The sequence below is a fragment of the Zeus faber genome, assembly GCF_960531495.2.
Source record: "Zeus faber genome assembly, chromosome: 16".
Classification (NCBI taxonomy): domain Eukaryota; kingdom Metazoa; phylum Chordata; class Actinopteri; order Zeiformes; family Zeidae; genus Zeus; species Zeus faber.
The window spans coordinates 24,716,686-24,737,086 of NC_137202.1; the positions used below are offsets into that span (position 1 = coordinate 24,716,686).

A 20,401-nucleotide genomic window follows, 5' to 3' on the forward strand; every position below is an offset into this window, starting at 1 on the left:
TTCCCTGCTGCCAACACTTGACTTGGCTCACTTTTGCTGTTTGAAAGCCAAATCCTAACGTCGACCATTTTCTATTTGGAAAGTTTTGACTTTTTACAGAAAACCTTGCGTAAATAGGTGCTGCAGTGAAGCTCAGATGTTGACACCGTCGCGGAACAATCTAAAGCTTAATTCTGCTTTTCTGTATCCAGTCACCCTGTGGGCGCAGGACATTGTATTTTTTTTTATCATACCTTTAGGAAACCCAAGTAACTGCAAAACTGCATTTTATTCAGTTTATTCACAAAAAGTGTTTGATACGAAACATTTATTTACAACTATGCAATATGTACACATTACAAACTTCAGAGCCCGTTAATCGTCTCATTCCTTTTGAGTCGCTTTGCCCCCGGTTCAGCATCTCTCAAACACCTTGTAGAGGTCGGGCAGGTTGGCTATCTGGAGGACGCTGCCGTCCTCGCTGAAGGGCTGCGGGGGACAGAAGAGGCTCCTGAAGCCCTTGAAGATCACGTGCTCCACCTTCCAGCGCCACGAGTTCATCTCGCCGTCCTGCAAAACAGCAGTTTAAACATCACACTTCTCAGGTCAATTGATGGGCAAAAAGGTTTCTAATCCGGTGTTTAATCAAATAACCCCCACATCACACCACTAACGTTAACTTTCTTAATATCATTGCCTGCTACGCAAGTGATTAGTTGGTAGAGAACATCTTTGAAATCACTAGCGAGTCACTGTCAAGAAGTGTCTTTGACGCACAAACTGAAAATAATTTGACAATAAATTTAAAAAAGTCCACGGTGTAATTCATATTGAATGTGACTCATTTACTCTTTGCATTCCGCCAAAATAAATGATTCTTGTATTCACAGCTCTGAGCCAAACGACTCTTCTGACTGTCACCGGAAGGCCGCCCTCGCTCACCGCACAACAACCCAATCAAACAAACGGGTCGAGAAAAACAGTGGGAGACGTCGAGAACCGAATCTCAATATTCGAACAGAGTCGAACCTTTCATCACAACAGCGAGTCCTCACTGTCAGAGTGAAACTTTCTCTGCCGGAGCCGCTGCTCTGGCTGGAACCGAATTTGATTCATTAGTCCAGCCTCGCAAGACGGTTCAAGTCAACGTTGCTCCGCATGACCGCACAAAATGAGTCACAACTTTATACCCCGCCGTACATTGTGCTCCTCGCCTGGCTCCGCCTCCAGGATGTACTGCTTCCTGATGGAGTAGAACTGGCTGCACTCCCTGCTGAAGCCCCGGAAACATTCCTTCTCGTCATCCCAGTTGATCTGCTCGGCGAAGAGGGGGAAAAAGCCTTCAGACGCATCGCCGAAAAACCACGCAACCGGAGGAACGACCGGGCGGGCGGGGCGCGTTACCTCGGTGGCCAGGCGCAGAACGAACATGGGGAGACCCTCCATGACGGGGCTGTACTTGTCGAGCAGTAAGGGCAGCCCTGTTAGATTTCCTTCCTGCAGAGCAGCACACAGTTGAATTCAACACAAGATGGCCGCTCTGTCTAGACGATGATTTGAAATCTTTGTCCGACGCAACTTTGATCAAATGCACAGAAGCAGCTGGAGTACGACGCTACAATGAAATGCTTCAATTATATGTTTACACCAATGTTACCGGCTTTGGCCACTAGAGAGGGCTCGTAGGTTCCCTTCAAGTTGAATACCATTGTCATTTTAAATCCCCATTTTATATATCACTGCAACCGTCCTAAATCTGTGTGTTAAGTAAAACGCTCAGTCAGGTGAACCTTAAAGAGTTCAGACCGTTTGCACCAACATTAGAACAGCAAATGGGACCCGACCTCGTCTATCTCCACGGAGAAGTAGTCGGCCAGCATCTCGGCCTTCTTGGTCAGGAAGTCGACGATGTAGCGCGCCAGGCCCTCCTTGGGTCCGTCCTCCTCCGTCCAGCCGCTCTCCTCCGAGTCCAGGGCCAACATGGCCAGGTCGTACAGCGGAGCCGGTGTCTGGAGGAAAAAAAAAAAAAAAAGACAACGTCAAAGGGACCGACCCCCACCCCCCTGCAGGAAGCTTCGCCCGCCTCCATCGCTCCACCGCCGTCCAGGCTGGGAGAGGAGTACTTACCGACAGCCTCAGCACACCAAAGTTCCCAAAGTCGTAGATCAGTATTTGGTAAAAGAGCTCCTCGCTGCAACGAGCAAAAAAAAAAAAAACGAGGAAAACATTTGTCAAGAAAAAGGAAAACAACAACTGGATTGAGGTGGTGTATGAGGTGGTGTAATCCCTGGGGGCTGACCTGAGTTTGGTGGTGTTGAGCAGGTAGAGCTTGGTGCGGTGCTGGATGAGGCTCCACTGGGGGTTGACGCAGCCCACGAACGAGTGGTCGCGGAGCATCTCCTGAAGCCCTGCAGAGAGGAGGGAATTCAAAGGGGAGGTCGGTGAAACCATTGCTGAACGGACGCCCCGACCTCAACTGAGGAGTGAGCCCCGCTCCACCTTTGTGCGTGCACCTGCTGATCTCCGCCCTCAGCTCCTTCACGCTGACCAGCTTGATGGCTCTCCTCCGGGGCGTCACCGCAGCGGTCAGCTCCTCCTCCTGGCCTGTCCTGGGACGCTTCCTGAGACACACACACACACACACACACACACACACACACACACACACACACACACACACACACACACACACACACACACACACACACACACACACACACACACACAGTATCAGTCTCCCAGTTACATTGTCATATTTGCTGACAAAGCAAAAAGGGAGGTCTGCTGATAGACCTCCGTTCCACAGAATTATGACATAAAATTCAAAAAATGTAGTTGGAATGTTTCCAATTTTGCGTAATTGCATTTTGCGCAACTATTTATTGGGAAAAGCGGTAAAAAAAACTTGGGTTTGTACGGGTAAAATGATGTGAAATCCAAGCAGTTTCCCAACACTACAGTTATCAAACTATTTTCCAAGGTAGTACAATATGTGTGTCGTCCATTTTCAAAAACGGATTTCTTAAGTGAGCATCTTTAGTTGAGATCAGTGACATAATACATTTGATTTACCAGGGTTCATTCTTGAATTACAAAATGAAATTCAAGCGCTTTCAAGTACTTCTGAAGCATTTTTTCATTTCCAAGGACTTCACACAAAAAATACAATACATTTTCAATGTGATCTCTAGTAATTCAAATAATAATCTCATGGTTGATTATTTATTTTAGTATATCTATTATTATTCAAAATTTTATCTACTATTATTAGTGTATTTCCAACCGTGCTGGATTAAATGTTCATTTCCCTGCATCATTTATGTCATGAAAGTGATTCTGGAAACATTTTTGTTACATTTAGATTTGAATAACAAAACCAGAGTGAATATCACAGGTTTTCAATTATCGTGTTTTTTTCCCCAAGGACCTTTCAAGCACTTCAGCACAAAAGGGGCCAATTTCAAGGTATTCCAGTGCTTTCAAGCACCCAAGGACCTGGTTTGAGCCCCGATTCACTCTCGCTAGCATTTTACTATATATTCCAGCATTTTACAGCCATTTGTGTCCCGGAGGGAAAAACACCGACTTGGAGCCCTTCTCACCTGGGCTGGTCTGGAGCGGTGGCACTAGCTTGGTCTCCTTGCTTGGAAACCCCTGCAACCTCCTCCTCCACCCCCTCCACCTCCTCCAGGGCCTCTAGCATCGCCGCGTCCTCCACCTCATCCATGTCAGTGGAGCCGGGCGGATCGGCGGTCGAGCCCGCGCCCGCGCCCGGCCTCTCCCTCGGCCGGAGGAAGGCGTCCAGCTTCTGGGCTCGGCAGTCGGTCCTCACCATCTGATGGGCGTAGACGCGATCGGCCGACTCGGCGGCGCCGGACGCCGGCTTGGCCTCCGAGACGGAGAGCCCCGGCAGCAAGGTCTGCGACACAACACACGCACACGCTCTCCATCAGCTTCCGGCGGTCGCGGTCGCGGGCCCCCCCGGCTTCCGCCCGTGCCGTGCTTCGGAGCCCCCGGCGCCGGCGGCTCTACCTGCGTGAAATAGGTGCGGGAGGAGTTGGAGCCGAGGAGTTTGCTCTCCACGTGCTTCTGGACGCCCTCGATGATGCAGTCCTCGTGCAGGAAGTGCACCTCGTGCTTGGTGGGGTGGACGTTGACGTCGATGTTGTGCGGCGCGATCTCCAGGCTGTGGCGGTGCGACAGCGAGTCAATACGAGCGCCGATATGAGTATATGATACCAGTGAATAAAGAAAGGTGCGGCGGCGGATCCGGTTACCTCAGGTAGAGGAAGGGGTGCGTGTTCTTGGGCAGGTACGCGGCGTACACCGTCTCCATGGCTTTCTTCAGGGCACTCGACTCCACCAGGCGATCTGGGGGAGGGGCAAGACTTTGGGATCTACGCTCATCCACCGACTCTTTTTGAGTCACTCGGTAAAAAGAGAGTCCGTCGGCTCTGAGTTGCGAGTGGAATTCTCATAAACATTATTCAATTCTGTTTCGTCTAAATGCGAAGAGTAAATCATTCGCACTTAATGGGAATTGTGCGGAAATGCCTCGGTACTTTTTTTTATTTATTTTTTTCCCCTCCCCTCTGACTTTCATTTAGTCGTCTGTAATTATTTTCAGTTTGTGAGTCGACTCGCTCGCCCGTTCTTTCGCCGGAGAGACGCGTCAATGTGCTGAGTCGTCTTAAAAGACACAGTACGTTCACCAAGAACGGATCGTTGGCAAGCCATGCATCGCTGTCCGTAGCCCATAATAATAATAAATAATAATAATAATAATAATAATAATAATAGGCACAGTCCTACAAGTGTTGGACGTTTTAAGAGGTTAAAAGTATTGTGGGGTGCCGTGGGATTACTTCATTGTAAAAAGTGTGCCGTGGAAGAAGAAAAGGTTGCTAGACACCGCCCTAACGTTTTCAAAGAGGTTTTTTGTTTTTTTTGTTGTTGTTTTTTTTTTTTTTACTTACGATTAATGAAGAGGATGAGGATGCACTTCTTGACGGAGTAGTTGGCGTTGGAGATGTAGCCCCTCAGCTTGTAGGCCAGCCTCTGGTCCTCGCAGCCCACTTCGATCAGCTCCCTGGGGACAAACACCGCGTCTACAGTCACACCTTGGGGGCCATTTTACCCAACGCCGTTATCGACGCGAACATAAAGTTACAGGAAAGCAACGAGGGAAGACGCCCGTCTCTACCTGCTCACCGCGTTGCCAAACACGCCTCGGATATTATCCACTACGGTGGCGTTGGGAAGGGTCCGGACGTCTGCCACCGTCTCCCCTTGCTGATGAGGGGCAGAGAAACAACAACACAGATGCCATCAGCCGTGTGACCGACACATTATGCGCACAAGAGGGAAGGATTTTAAACACGCCGTCCCTCCGAACGGGCTCCAGAAATGTCCCCCCATCAAAGCTGAAGCATATCTTACCTTTTTGACAGAGAAGCTTTTTCCAGAGTTGTGGATGGCGTACCTGCAGGACAGAACCACAACGTCACAACACGGACAAGGCAATAAGACGAGCGGATGACAAAACGGTGAATGTAAACAAAACGAGGCGGTAAAAAACGGGGCCGGCGTGCGAAAAAAGCCCCGTCGGTCGGACCTGCTGAGCACCTCCACAATCCTGGAATACTCCTCGCCGGGGCTTTTGAGGGCCTTCCGTCTGGTGGACACGTTGTAGAACAGGTCCTCCACCTGCGCACGGCGACCGGGAGAATAACACAATGACACTCGGTGCCTCCGAGGAGACGAGCAGCTCAGCATTTATCGAGGCGATAAAAAAACGCAATGGACAAACTCACCATAATCTGCGTGCCCTGGTTTCCGGCGCAGGGTTTGGGGGGCCCTTTGGGTTTGCCGTCACTATAACAGGCTCTGATAACATTTTTTAAATAAAATAGGAGGATTCACTACCTGATGTAAGCAGTTCACTTATCACTACAGGAGTTGATCAGCCAGTGGTTCTCAACCTTAGTTTTGCCGCGGCACACTTTGTACAATGAAATAATCCCGCGGCACACCACTAATTCTGTTCACCACGAAAAACGTCAGAGACATGTACAACTGTGTTTATTATTATTACTATTATTATTATGGGCTAGTAATAGTGACGCAGCAAAAAAACGTTTGTAGCAAAACAACTATTTTGAATTAATCTTCACTTCATAAACGAATAAGTAACAACTTTCGTTCACCCCTCGCTCACCGTCAAACCAACTGATTCAAGTGACTTGTCAAGAACCGAATCTCAAAAAGAGTAGATCCCAAGCTTTCATCACTACCAATAGTTCTGACTTTCAGAGTGAAAGTTGTCGCAATTTTGATCCTGCAACACAAGGGCAAATTTCTATTTATTTTTATTTTTTTGAGCGGAATTTGTAAAATGTTCAGGGCACACTTGGCAAGCTCTGACGGCGCACTAGAGTGCCGCGGCACAGCGGTTGAGAAACACCGGATGAGGGAACAAAGACCCGGTCACGGACCGTACCTATAAGCGCACTTGGCATCGGCTGTTTTGGTCGTTATCGTGACGTGGGCCACGTGGCTGATACTGGCCAGCGCCTGCAGCGGGTGGAGGTTCACAGACACACAGAGAGATGTGAGGCACGGCGTTACATGACGCACCACCCGTCCACACCCTGAGGAGGAGCCACGCTGCAGGTGGCCAGCCGGGCGAGGCTCACCTCCCCTCGGAACCCGTAGGTTGAGATGGCCGTCAGGTCCTCAAAGCTCTGCAGCTTGCTGGTGGTGAAGCGCTCGCAGACGATTTCCATGTCTTCTTTCTAAGAAAAGAAAATAAGACGAGGAAGACGACGGGAAATTAGGCAGTTAGGAAGACGAAAGCCGCCCGACGAAAGCGCCGCCCGTTCGCTCTGCGGACGTACCCTGATGCCACTGCCGTTGTCCTGGATCTGGATGAGCTTCAACCCGCCCTCCTTCACGGTCACCTGGATGTTGGTGGAGTTGGCGTCCAAGCTGTGAAAACAGGCAAAGAAGCGTCACTTCAGCCCCGGGGCTACACTGGGGGGGTTGCACCGCCATGTTCCTCTCCAGCCTCCCTCCGTGACCTCATGTTATGTGTATATACTGGATCTATCCCATCAGTTTTGTAAGATATCATTTAAATAATCAAAATATTTCGACATCTTAAAAATGATGTTTAATATTTTATTACTGTACTTTTTTGATTAAATATTTATATGAAATAAATATTTAATATTATTTTGCTCAGCCCACAGCAAAATAATATTAAATGTTATATTATAATATTATATTACGATACATAATACATGTAATATTTTGCTCAGCTCATACATGTAAATGCTCCGTGTTTGTACCATAGCTTTATTATCATTTTAATACTATTAACCGTTTAATATCGTTGTTGTTTATTTGTTTTTTAACCATGTTGTCTGACTCCACGTTTGACAGTTGAGCAGCTGCTGCCATCTCGTTATTGTTGAATCGTGTAACTTTATTGACGTTACCAGTTCTCCACCATCTCTTTGATGGCGTTGGCGGGCCGCTGGATGACCTCCCCCGCGGCGATGCGGTTGACGACGGTCTCGTCGAGCCTCCGGATGACACCCGCCATGCTGGCCATGCTGGCGACGCTTCTATCGCGGGTTCGGTGCAACTTCCAGGGGGACGGCGGCGAGGCGCTCGGCCGGTGGCGTCGACGCGATCCGTCACGTCGCTCCTACCCTCCCATTGGTCGGATTCCCGTCGGGGGCGGGGGTTAGCAGCGGGGTTCAAAGGCGATTGGTCGAAACTCTTGTTCTTCGCTTCCTGATTATTCCGTTTCGTTGCTCCGTGGAAACAGCCGCACTGCCCCCTGTTGACGTCGACGCTGGGTCCCGGCCAAGCCCCGACTTACGAGTAAGTAACGAAACCTTCCCGACGTTGGAATGCCAATATAATTCGTTTCAGCAAACAAATAAATGCTTATTGAATGCGGACACATTGGTTCTCAATGTGGAGTCCGGGGACCCCCTGGGGGGTAAAATGATGAATACACTTTTACCTTTAATTTACAACCCTTCGAGGATGTAAAACAATGACTGTTTTCTCGAACCAGCGCGATTCCTGCGCAAAGCAAGCACTACACACCAATGCGGTCTCCACCGCGCACCTTTTCTTATAATCATCATCATTAGGGGTCCAGCCTGTTTGATCATCTCACCAACTGTAGTATATACAGGTACGGAATTTTGGACTAAAATCATATCTAACAATACAAATGTTTGTCAGATTGGGCTCCCAGATTTATCACAAGGGGTGGCCTCGGCCCACGTATTACTGGCCTGTCGCCTAAAACCTGTCAAATTGAGAATCACTGGCAGATTGGTTTTGATGCAGCGACACAGTGGAAAATGACCCAGTTCTATGAAAGTTCCACTTGCCGTATCCACTGACACTCCTCTATTCACTATTGCTGTCCATTAAATCCTTTGCATCCCAAATCTAGAGTCACTGTGATCCCTTTACAGATAGGTAAACCTTTTCTAGTCATTTTATTTTTTATAAATCATATCAAAGCACCTCTGACCTGTGCAGTTGAACCGACGTCCATGCTCAGGAGAGGATTGAGGCTATAACTTTCTGTCGCAGCCCCGTCCTCTTGATAAATAATGTGACGACAACATGCTTTATATATTTATTCAATCCCATATTTAAAAAAAAAAGGTACAATCTGCGTGCATTCTCCACAGTGCCATGTCACATTTGATGGCATTTTAACAATGGCGGAACAAATATCTGTAAATATACAAACCTCTTCTGATCCGACAATTTGAAAATGAGTCACACAGAGTCAGTTGGGGATACGATTGCCTTTGGCTGTTGTTGGTGACAAATAATTGCTTGAACTTGTTGTCTTAAGACTCTGTTGCTAATCGAGCTACGATTTGGCCCCAGGCAGCGTGACCTCAATCGGGTAGAATGTTGTGAGCAGGTTGTCCGCTGGGTGCCGCTGTTTCGTCGTCACGACCAAGCGGAAGCTCTCAATGCGCTCCGCCCGGAACTCAGTCCTGTCGTACTGCGGCCCATCAGAGGACTGCACAATGCCTAAATATCTGTTGGCAGAACACGGACAGAAACACTAACACGGATGTAATGGCACCAGGCTCGAGCTCCATGACACATTGAGTAGATTGGTAGATTTCCTTTTGGATTAATTTAATTTACATTTCTTATAATTATCATCATTAGGGGTCCAGCCTGCATTTTTCAGGCTGAAAGTGTCTGGTGCACGGCAACCGCCGCACCCACGGACATGGTTGAGGTCTCGTTGGAACCAAGGTCTTTCCGACATCTCGTGGTTCAAGTCTGATTCACATCGATCTACATTTGGGTCAGAAGTTAGTGGAAAACCCACTCGAAATTTACCGGAAGTCCCAGAACATTGGCGTAGCGTGATTAGTTTGTGCAGCGGGCCGCTTTGTGACATCATCATCCAATTTGCTATATATATATTTATGCAGGTTGACTATCTGAGGGGGAATTTGCATCCGGCGAGGTGTGTGGTGGAGACTGCATTGGTGTGTAGTGCTTGCTTTGCACAGGAATCGCGCTGTTTCGAGAAAACAGACAGCCCGAGCCGATGCTGCATTCAATGGAAACTCAGAAAATTGTAACTTGTTTTAGTAATGCTGACGTAAAGACGGGCAACAGCACGAACTGATGCTATGTTCAATGGGAACTATATATTTATTGTGGCACGGTGGCGCAGTGCATTGCACTGCTGCCTCACAGCAAGAAGGTCCTGGGTTCGATGTTGGCACCGTCCTCCGGCGGGTTATCTTCCAAAAACAGGAGCCTTTCTGTGTGGAGTTTGCATGTTCTCCCCGTGCTCACATGGGGTTTCCTCCACCTCACGTCAGTAAGGACCCCACCAAAAACATGCACCCATCATCGCCTGACCAGCGATGGACACTTATCACCTGGTCCCCGGGCGCGTCCACGTATGCTGCCCACTGCTCCTGGCTGTGCCCCCGGAGGAAGGACAAGCCAGGATGGGTCAAAAGCAGAGGAGCCATTTCACCGGCCACCATCAAGCATGTGCATGTGTGTGTGTGTGTGCAAGCATGTGTTGTGGAGTGTCGTGTGACAATTAAAGACTGTTTCTTTCTTCTTCTTCTTTAACTAAACTAAAAATAAGTAATTGGTGTCGATATGAAGTGATGGTGTTTTTTACGGGAACTCTAAAAACGAATTTGTATCAAACACAACTAACCTGGACCCTGTGTATTGCTGCCTGCAGCTATATTTATAGTTATTATTATAATATTTATAATTAATATTTATAAATGATAAATATTTGAATTATATTATAATCACACAATCACACTCTGTCTGTTTGACAACCTACCGGGTGTGATTGATCCGCAAGCTTGCAACTTACCTCTCCTGTTGTAGAAGTTCCTTGCTAATCAATTCCTTACTGAGCCCCGGCTTTACTTGCTCCAGCTGGCCCTCCACCGCGTCGAAAAGGTCTAATTCCATCATGTCAATGACCAGTGGTTTGCCGAACCTATACACAACACCGCCTCAAGTAAACATACAGAGTCCATTGTGCCGTTGTAAAACATAAAAAAAAAAAGAAATAGGTGAAAGTGAAGTCTGGACCTGATGGCCCCCAGCAGAGCCAGCCTCAGTTTATCAGGCTGCATGTCCTCGGGATTCAGGACATTCACGTAGTTGGTGTCTCTGTAGCGTAGGAATATGGTCGCCTGGCCAGAGGAATCCACTAGGAGAGGCCACCTGGCAACGCGCGCAACACGCGCATTAATTAAGGTTTGGTATATGTTTTGTGTTTTGTGTTTTTTAGAGAGCGACCAGGCTCGTCCCGCTCGTCCCCGACCTGCCGTCCTGCTTGATCTTGCCCCCGACATCTCTGAGGAGGACTTCCTCCAGGTCTCGAACGAGGCAGCGAATGCCGCCGTGCTCAGTCACCGCATCTGAGACAAGGGAGGGGGTGGAGGGGTTACATTCCCACGCTGGAACCGGTTACTGTGGCCACGCGCTGCATTCCACCCCGACAGCAGTACCAACCTCCGCCCGACTGCTCTCTCAGTTCCAGCTTGGCGAGGCCCAGCTGTTGGGCTGTTTGCTCAGCCGCCATTTTTGCCTTCACCAGCGCGTCTTCGGCGTCGTGGACCACCTGATACGCATACGCACACACACGCACACGCACATCACATCAGGTCACGACAGAACCATGGTAACAGATAAGCATGTCGAGGAAGTTTGGTACTGCCTTGCAGTCAGTCGCACCTGCAGCGTGACCTCCAGCACCGAGGCGTCCATCCCCTTCCTCGTACATTTGTCGTGCTCGCTGATCCGCTTCTCCAGCTCCACGTGCGTCCTGTGCAGCTGCAACAGGAGGGCGACGGTCAGGATTCGTCCCCCTCCCGTTACACTTTCCAGTCACCGCTGCTTTACCTCTCTCTGGCATCGCTCCTGCTCCTTCCGCAGCTGCTCCACCTCCCCACGTAGGCTGCGGAAAAACACAGGCCATTGTTGAGGCTTGTTTCCTGCTACTGTAAACCACCACATCCCTGCCCCGTCAAGACAATGTCAGAAGGAAATGTCAGGTATTCCTACACGTCTGTGCCCTGGAACCGGCCTGGTGGGGTGGAGCGGGGCGGGGGGTGGGCTCGGGTGAGGTGGGCTGGGGCAGGGGGCGGCTTGGCGGGGCTGGGTGTGGGTGGGTGTGGTGGAGTGGGGTGGGGCCGGGCCGGGCCGGGATTCCGGCGAAGGGCACCAGCGGGAACACATTTTCTCACCGGTCGGTCAAAGCTTTTTGTTGCTCCTGTCCTTCCGCTGCTCTCCTTTCCTGCTCTGCCTCCATCTCCACAAGCAGGGAGTCCGTGAGACTCAGGTCCCAGCTTTGCAAGAACGACACCACCGCCCCTTCTGAGGCCACCTATGTCTCACACACACACACACACACACACACACACACACACACACACACACACACACATTCACACACTGTAGTACGTGCTCTAAGATCGTGTGAAAATGGGTACGGTGGCACTGCTGCCTCACAACAAAAAGGTCCTAGGTTCGATCCCTGCCTTGTTGTCACTTGTCACCGCGTTCCAGCGGGTTATCTCCTGATTAGGGGCCTTTCTGTGTGGAGTTGCATGGGCTGTACGCTGCACCCTGCTCCTGGCTGCCCCCCCGGAGGAGGGACAAGCCAGGATGGGTAAAAAGCAGAGAACTAATTTCACCAACCACCATTCAAAGCCTGTGTGTGTGTGTGTGTGTGTGTGTGTGTGTGTGTGTGTGTGTGTGTGTGTGTGTGTGTGTGTGTGTGTGTGTGTGTGTGTGTGTGTGTGTGTGTGTGTGTGTGTGTGTCGCCGCATGAGGGCGCGTGTGTGTGCTGTGTGATAAATAAAGAATCTTCTAAAATCCTTCAAATTCAACTACAAATACATAAATGATGGAAATTTGCCCTTGTGTTGCAATTGCAAGGCTGCACCAATTCATCAAATTCCGTTCAGAACACCAGCTCTGAGTGCGTCGCTCAAAGTAGCTCAAATTTCAAAGCTGAACTTGTGAACTATTACTGGGTCATAATAATAAGCACAGTTACATTGTAAAACGTTTTTTCCGTGGCAGGAAAAAAAACGTTGGAAAGCACCGCTCGGGGGAGCAGTTGAAGTTTCTTCATGAAGGTGAAGTTTATTCATCATTTAACTGCGGACCCCCTTGAACCACTTGAAGGGCCCCCAGGGGGTCCCCGGACCCCACATTGGCTTTCCAATGTTGGAAAGATTTAGATTCCTGTTGTAACAGACGCGCGAGTCAGTTAGTTGTGACTTTGTTGGGACCGTGCGGTTGTTTCCACGGAGCAACGAAACTGAATAATCAGGAAGCGAAGAACAGAATTTCGACCGCCCCCCTGGCCGCTAGCCCCGCCCCTCACGGGAATCCGACCAATGGGAGGGCAGGGGTAGCGCGGCGTGTCGTCCCGCGCACGCACCTGCTCCGGAGTGCACCCATCGTCCGCGTGGATCCTGGGGTCCGCGCCCAGCTGCAGCAGGGTCTGCAGCGCGCCCAGGTGGCCTCCAAACGCGGCCCTGAACAGCGGGGTCCGCCCGAACGCACCCTGAAACGGCGACAACATCGAGAGGAAAAACAAACAAAAAAAACCAAAAACGTCCAGCACACGCACGGCGTTCCCCCGGGAAGAGGGACGACCGTTCCTCCCCTCACCTTGGTGTTGACGTCCGCGCCTTTCTCCGCCAATAAGGCGACCGTGTTGGGCTGACCGCCGGCGGCTGCTTCCGACACGGCCGTGTTGCCGTTGGCGTCCGGCATGTTCACCATGCGGATCTGGTTGAGCAGCCGCCGGCGCTGGCCCGCCTCGTCGAACCCGATGCCGCTCTTGGTGTCCCTCTCGGTGACCTGGGTTTTCGACACAGGACTCCACGTGTGAGGAACTACACAGCAAACTGCATTGTCTCACTTCTTGCAGCCTAAATGGGTGTTTTCCTCGAAAATGTCGCAAGATAAGAGATAAGAGATAAGAGAGTGAAGAAGGGACATTCAGATGTTACAGCCAACTGTTAGCACTACGCTAACAGTTAGCACTATGCTTCCACTAGCACCATGGTAACTAGTAAGCCAAATATGGGCAGCTGCAGTTAATCTACAGTAAGTAAAGTTACAGTATTGTCGAATTACTATTAATAAAATATTCTAATAAGTCATAATATGGCTTCAAGTGACATACAATGATAATAAGCAGTCCATAATAACAGTATTTAATAATAAGGGTAATAGTACAAATCATCCTAATATAACAGCAGTCCTAATACTGTAAGTGACAGTCTTAATTTTTATTATTTCATTACTTAATATTTAATGTATAAAGGGACCTATTATGCTTCTTCTTACACAAGTGAATATAAGTCCCAAAACATGTCTTTTTTTGTTGCCGTTTTTTGCTGAAAATACCACTCAGATTATGCATTCTAGCCATTCTAACATGCCTCTATAACCCTCTTGTTCCAAAAGGGGCTGTTTAAGTGGGAGGAGCCTCCCTCCCCAGCCAATGGGGTTTGAGCATGGCTTCCTGGTTTCATTCTATTTACCCCGTAACGTTCACTGTTTTCACCTCAGTCCAACAAAACCTGTTTCTGAACAAATTTAAGGCGAGAAATCCAGCTGCTGAATCTTGCTGAATCTTGTGACCGCACCGACGCACGCACAACAGGGATTTTTCGTTTCATGTAAACGGCGAAAATTACCATGTACAAAAAAAAAAAATCTGTGACCAACTGACGTCAGCTCGTGCAGAAAGTAGAAAAAACCTTTGGAAACGCAGCGTTCAGAGCGTTTTGACACTTTGGCCACATCTGATATGACCATCCCATAGTGTAACATTATATTTATCACAGAAAATAAGGAAAAGCATAATAGATCCCATTTAATGACTGGTTAGATTTGTTTGTCTCCTCTCTTAACCATATTTTATTCAATATGACTATACATTTCATTTGATATTTAATATTTTATTGAATTTGATATTATTATTATTATTATTATTATTATTGGGGGCCCAATCTGCAGGGCTATTGATAATGTTCCGGGAAAATTCTCGACATTAAAAACTAAACTAAAACTATTTGAAACAGAAGAACGGCAGAAGTTACGAACGCGGTTTACGTCCGACGCAAAACACAGTTCTGTGCGTAAACAAAGATGGCGGAACGCGGCGCCTGGGGAACACGGGGGTTATATGGGAATACAATGTCTTAATTTACATACCAGACCAAAGACATCAAAATTGAATCGAACATCCATGCAGAGCAGCCAGTTAAGAAGGTACATAAACACACACACGCGTGTGCACGCACGCACACACACACACACACACACACGCCTGGTTTGTAATCTCTAACCACTACAGAGCGACGGAGTCTACACCGTGCACCGGACACCACGCAAATAAACGTTCACAACGACAACCTGCTCATTTATAGTTCATAGTTATGACGACGTCTTGTTTTAAATCTCATCGTTCCAATAGTTTTGGAACACACGTTGGCGTGTTTCTGAAGTGTGAACGTTCGGCTACTTTCGATCAAATTTAGATTTAAATTTTTGATTCCTGCTCCGTATGTGGATCAATTTGGACAAAGCTTGAACCGGTTCTAACGACACCTCAACTGTCCGTACCTTTGGCGATCATCCTGTTACGGACACTTTTAGCCCATAAATTCAGAGAATAATACAAATCTGAACTATAACAATAGGGGGGGATAATAATAATAATAATAATAATAATAATAATAATAATTATAACAACGATAATAATTCATAATTAATAATAATAATAATTTGGTAACAAACCAGAAAATCTTGAATTATTTTTTCTTTTGAGATACCTCAACCTTTCTAGAACATTATTCAGCTAATTAAAAAAATACAATTTTAATGAAATACCGATTTAATTTAATAAACTACTTAACTATCTTATTTGAATGAAATAGCTAATTTTAGCTTTTTCTTCAAGAGAAATAACATCTAATATTTCCTTATAATAGGACAAGGTGGCGGATAGTGCGATGCTCACCTCCTTGAGAACCGCCAGCACTTCCTCTTCCTCCCCGTCGAACGCCGCTTCCAGAAGCCGCGCCCGCAGCTGCTGCTCGGCCTTCTTCCTCTTCCTCTCCTCGTCTTCCTTCTGCCTCTCTCGCTCGGCCTCCTCCTGCTCTCTCCGCACCAGTTCCACAAAGGCCTTACGGCCCCGTCCAAACAACACAGGTCAATGAAAAACAGGGCGGGGCTGAAAAAAAAATTCTCTTTTTCAATTATTTGTTGAAAACGCAGAAAGTTTGATGTTTTAACATTACCGGAGAAGATTTGGCCGTTTTTTTTTTTTTTTTTTTGTTTGTTTTGACTAAAAATGAAAACTATAGCGGAGTGGTATTCAAACTGCTTTTATCGAATAAACAAATAATGGAAATAAATGAAAATAAGAAAAAATTACATTAGTTGTAATGTACTCATGACATGGTGAAAACAACCCCGTTCTCTCCCCCCGTCAGACATATTTCTCGAAATGTCATCAGTCATGTCAAATGAGTGCTTAAAATATATATTAAAGCTCTGCTTCTTTCACTGAAATTCCCCTCCACCCCACTAGGGGGGCACCCACACAGTCTGCCTTACTGCTTCCTGTTTGGACCCGTTTCGGTCGACGTTGATGGACTCCCCCACGCCATAGTGCGAATCCCGGGGGATATTTAATTAGGGGGCTGACCCCCTAATTAAGACTTGGACCCCCGCCAAAAGAGGTAAAAACAACAGGTCGGGGGGGGGGGGGGGTCGAAGCATTTATACATCATTCTCACCTGTAATGGTAAACACTACAATATACTTCCCACAATCATGCCTGGAAGAATCTTGTAATACCATTTCAGACACCCCTAAAGTGGACCGTACCATTACCCTGTGCCTCCCCTCCCACGCTGGAGAAAAAATGTTGACCCGCCCTAGCGTCATTGTACCATTCGCACTCTGCCCCACGCGCCCGGCCGCACCCACCCATTTTGCCACCTGCCTACCGCCATTTCTCTCCCGTCTCCGGTCCGAGTGGCTTGGAGTCTTTACCTCTTTCTCCAGGCGATCCATGAGAGCATCGTAGTCGCCTTTCTCCTTCAGTTTCTGCGCCCGGGCGCGCCTGGCGAGCAGCTGGCGCACGGCGCACTGGATGGTCACGGCGGCCACCTCCTCTCTGGTTGGCGCCGTCGCTATTGGAAAGAAACAAAAACAGCACTCGGACACGTTTAGGTCCGACCGCGACAATCCCGTTGTTCCGATTGACCATTATTCCGAAACCCGAAAGACTCGAAAAGAAAATGTGGGGTTAGAGATGGTTACGTTTCGGTATAAGGTTAGAGATAAGGGCTGGGTAAGGGTGTCGTCCATGTCCAATGGGACTGGGGTTTCGGAATAATGGGCCGTCGGAACAATGGCGTGGCACCGAAAAGGGCCTCAATGTGGACACACTTCTCCTTTTAATCGTAGTTTACTCTGTTGCCTAATACATATTTACCCACGCTGATAAAAATAACCCACCGCATCATATTTCATATTTCGGTGGCATCGTGTTAATTTCATTTTCTTTTGCAGACTTGTGGTGGAGGCTTGAGCTGGGCAGCCTTGGGCAGGGTCGAGACGAGCTCCTAGCCTATTTTACGTGCTTGTGCACATACGCCTGTGTCTCTGGTGGTTCTACTAACGCACAAGCCGAGGTCAGACAACCCAGTCGGTTTGTTGTGTGCCGCCCGTTTCAGAAAACACGTCCTGAGACACACCCCCACCCCCGTCACAAAAGAGTTTCAGTGTTCAGAGTGACCCTGAGTCAGACTGTGCATCTGACAAACACTGACTATGACCCCGTTGAGATTTTCCATCCCTTCCTCCGTCGCAGGGCCCGCAGCAGAATCACAACCGATCAATCTTTGTTTTTTTTATGTATTTATTTATCTAATTTCATTTTTTGACGTTTGCATGAAACAAAAAAATGCCCGCATGAGGGAGTCCCAGTGCATGTCTCCCACAAGCCTGGAGCGCGGCGAAGAATTTTTTTTTTGTTTGTTTTTTAAATGAGGCCTCGTAGATCTAACACGAGTGACGACCCAGCAACGACATCGCTTATTTGTTCAGGAGCAGATTGTGGTGAACTCAACGAACGTTGACAGACTAAATACGACGCAACCCAAACTCAAACCCCATTGGCTCACAGAACTCGGGGGGGGGGGGAGGCTCCTCCCACACAAAAAAACCCCAAAACAGCCCGTTTTGGAACAGGAAGGTAATAGAGACATGTTAGAATGGCTAGAATGCGTAGCCTGAGCGGTGTTTTCAGAACATGCTTTTGGGGGACCTTAGAAACCTACCGCTTGTGCCAAAAGGAGCCTAACACTTCCCCTTAGAGTCACGGCTCCGGGAAGTTATTGAGCAGGGCAGGTGGGGGCTGACGGAGCGGTGATTGACCCCGGCCGCAGGACGGCTCGTCTCATTGTCGGGTGAGCCCACGTCGTATCTCAGGGGGTTCTTTTTTTTCATTTCGGCAGCTCTGTGCGGTGGGTGGTGCCGGAGGGGAAACAATGAGCCACTGTTTTCAAGTCTCCACCGGCCTGGGGAAGTTGCATCATCGCCCCGTATATAAGACGCATGACACTCCGTCTATACTATGCCTTATCTTTGTTCCTTCCCCTTGACCCCTCAGGGCCTCGTGGGTGGAGGGCGCTCTCCTTTTCCAGAGGTTCAAGAGGTTTATTTGTCACATACACATACATACGTTCATACATGTCTTTGCAACGCACCCGGAGATTATGCACAATAAATTCTAAACCGAACCTAATAGCTAACCTACTTTCTACCTGGCAACTTACTGATTCCTAAAACGTGACGCAGTTGGTGAACAGAATAATATAAATAAAAATTTAATAAAAAATTAAATAAGACTCAAAAAGGTCATAGAGAGTGGGGATACAAAATAGGAGGAAAGGGAATAGAGTTATGCATATGGACTATTTGTATATACAGTCAAGTGCACTGAAGTGCATGTGAATACAGTGTGTGTGCAGGTATACAGTACAGTGTACAACACAGCAATACAGTCACACCCGACAGAACAGCAGCGCAGCGCAGCGCGACACAGTCACCACGGCGCGGCCCGACGACGGCGCGGTGCACGCGACGTTGTTTCCACGGCGCCCAGCGGAGCGCGAGCGATTGTTAGCGAAGCGGGAAAAGAAACACGGGGATGACAGGGCGGCGGTGCTGTACTTGTCTTGGGCGTCGGCCCGGAAAGGGCGCCTGCGGGCTTGGCGGGTTTGCCTTTGCGCTGGCCACCCTGCGCCGGCTTGCTGCCGCTCTGCCCATGCTTGGCGGCGGCCCCTGGAGCAAACGGGGACAGGACGTGACCATTACCTCTCTGACATTTGGGACTTCCGGTCGCAGGCCACACCCGAGGACTCACCTGACTTTGCGCTTCCCTTTGGTGGGTTTTTAACCGCTTTACTGTTTTTGCTCATTTCTCACAATTAAGACAAAATCAAACGGCATCATTCACACACACACACACACACACTCCCCCACACCCACCCACACACACACACACACACACACACACACACACACATCTCTGAGCAAAACTGGCGGCGGCCTCCAAATGCTCAGCTTTAAAGGAGGAGAGCTGTGACGTCACAAATACGTCACGTGGCTCTGGCCGTCAAAGTCGCCGACGCGCAGTGACTCCGCTCGCAACGTCGGTTCTTTCGCTCGTTGTTCTCTCCCGTTTCCTTCCAGTGCGGGAAACAAACATCCATCCAACCCCCCCGACAGCGCCAACACTCCAAGAGCCTTTTCTGCGTCCTCCGTTCCTGGACGCGCCTCGGTATCCATAGCGACCGCGGTCAACGAAGCAAGGGGCGCGCGCTGACGGAGTCCGCGAGATTCTCGTCATCGGGCGCGCGCTCGACGTTGGACGAAATGGAAAACTATAACATCAAATTACATTATATATATATATATGTATATATATATATATATATATATATATATATATATATATGTATATCTTCTTCTTCTTCGTCTTCTTCTTCTTCTTCTTCTTCTTCTTCGTCTTCTTCTTCGTCTTCTTCTTATTATTATTATTCAAGATTCAAGAGCTTCATTCGTCACATAAATATACATACTTTCATACATATATGCAATGAAATTGTTTTTATTATTAGAAGTAGTAGTAGTAGTAGTAATATCATTATTATTATTATTATTATTATTATTATTATTATTATTATTATTATTATTATAAATTGTAGTAGTAGTAGTAATAATAATAACAAGACGTAGTAGTAATATAATAATTATTATTAGTATGAGCAGTAGTAGTAGCAGTTGTTGTAGTAATAATAATAATAACAAGGAGTATTATTATTATTATTATTATTATGATTATAATAAGTTGTAGTATTAGTAGTAGTAGTAGTAGTAATAGTAGTAGTCATATTATTAGTATTAGTAGTAGTAGTATTAACAATAATAATTATAATAATAATAATAATAATAATAATAATAATAATTCGTATTTTTCGTTTTAATAATTACATTGTAAAAAGTAACAATTCATCCATCATCATTCAAATCACAACATCTGAATATATAATATTATACATTATTGTTATGAGATTAATATCACGATGGGATTATTTAGTGCACGTAGCGTGTTGTGTCCCCGGTGATCATGTGACGTTCCACTCAACTATCGACAGTCGCGGCGTCGTGAAGCGAAACTCCGGCTACGAGAGACACGCGACACGCGACCGGCGGGGTCCAGCCGGGGAGCCGCCAACAAACACCCGAAGAGGAGGCGAGGAAG

At 47.8% G+C, this 20,401-nt stretch overlaps 2 protein-coding genes across 9 annotated transcripts; both read right to left on the reverse strand.

The window, feature by feature from the left end:
* Positions 1–211: 211 nt before the first annotated feature.
* Positions 212–7,594, reverse strand: mlh1 (mutL homolog 1, colon cancer, nonpolyposis type 2 (E. coli); the record flags this gene model as incomplete). Of its 8 annotated transcripts, XM_080016593.1 has the most annotated exons (19): positions 212–549; positions 1,180–1,293; positions 1,384–1,476; positions 1,824–1,988; positions 2,107–2,170; positions 2,279–2,387; positions 2,479–2,600; positions 3,582–3,898; positions 4,012–4,165; positions 4,257–4,350; positions 4,956–5,068; positions 5,183–5,271; positions 5,419–5,461; positions 5,594–5,685; positions 5,793–5,865; positions 6,479–6,552; positions 6,675–6,773; positions 6,876–6,966; positions 7,479–7,594. In XM_080016593.1, the coding sequence occupies 19 exons, from the start codon at positions 7,592–7,594 to the stop codon at positions 394–396; spliced, it is 2,178 nt and encodes a 725-aa protein (XP_079872719.1). In that variant the 3' UTR covers positions 212–393. The 8 variants fall into 8 exon arrangements, with proteins under 8 accessions (XP_079872719.1, XP_079872714.1, XP_079872713.1 ...); XM_080016588.1 differs by having other exon boundaries at positions 1,180–1,476; XM_080016587.1 differs by having other exon boundaries at positions 5,419–5,685.
* A 1,296-nt stretch (positions 7,595–8,890) lies between these two features.
* LOC307242123 (IQ motif and ankyrin repeat domain-containing protein 1-like) lies at positions 8,891–19,055 on the reverse strand (the record flags this gene model as incomplete). The annotated part of the gene is made up of 14 exons (XM_080016458.1): positions 8,891–9,065; positions 10,394–10,522; positions 10,618–10,752; positions 10,853–10,949; positions 11,044–11,152; positions 11,266–11,364; positions 11,434–11,488; positions 11,778–11,917; positions 12,983–13,108; positions 13,216–13,407; positions 15,581–15,745; positions 16,621–16,760; positions 18,808–18,918; positions 19,001–19,055. 14 exons carry the CDS (start codon positions 19,053–19,055, stop codon positions 8,891–8,893), a joined length of 1,728 nt encoding a protein of 575 aa, XP_079872584.1.
* Between the last annotated feature and the right edge of the window lie 1,346 nt (positions 19,056–20,401).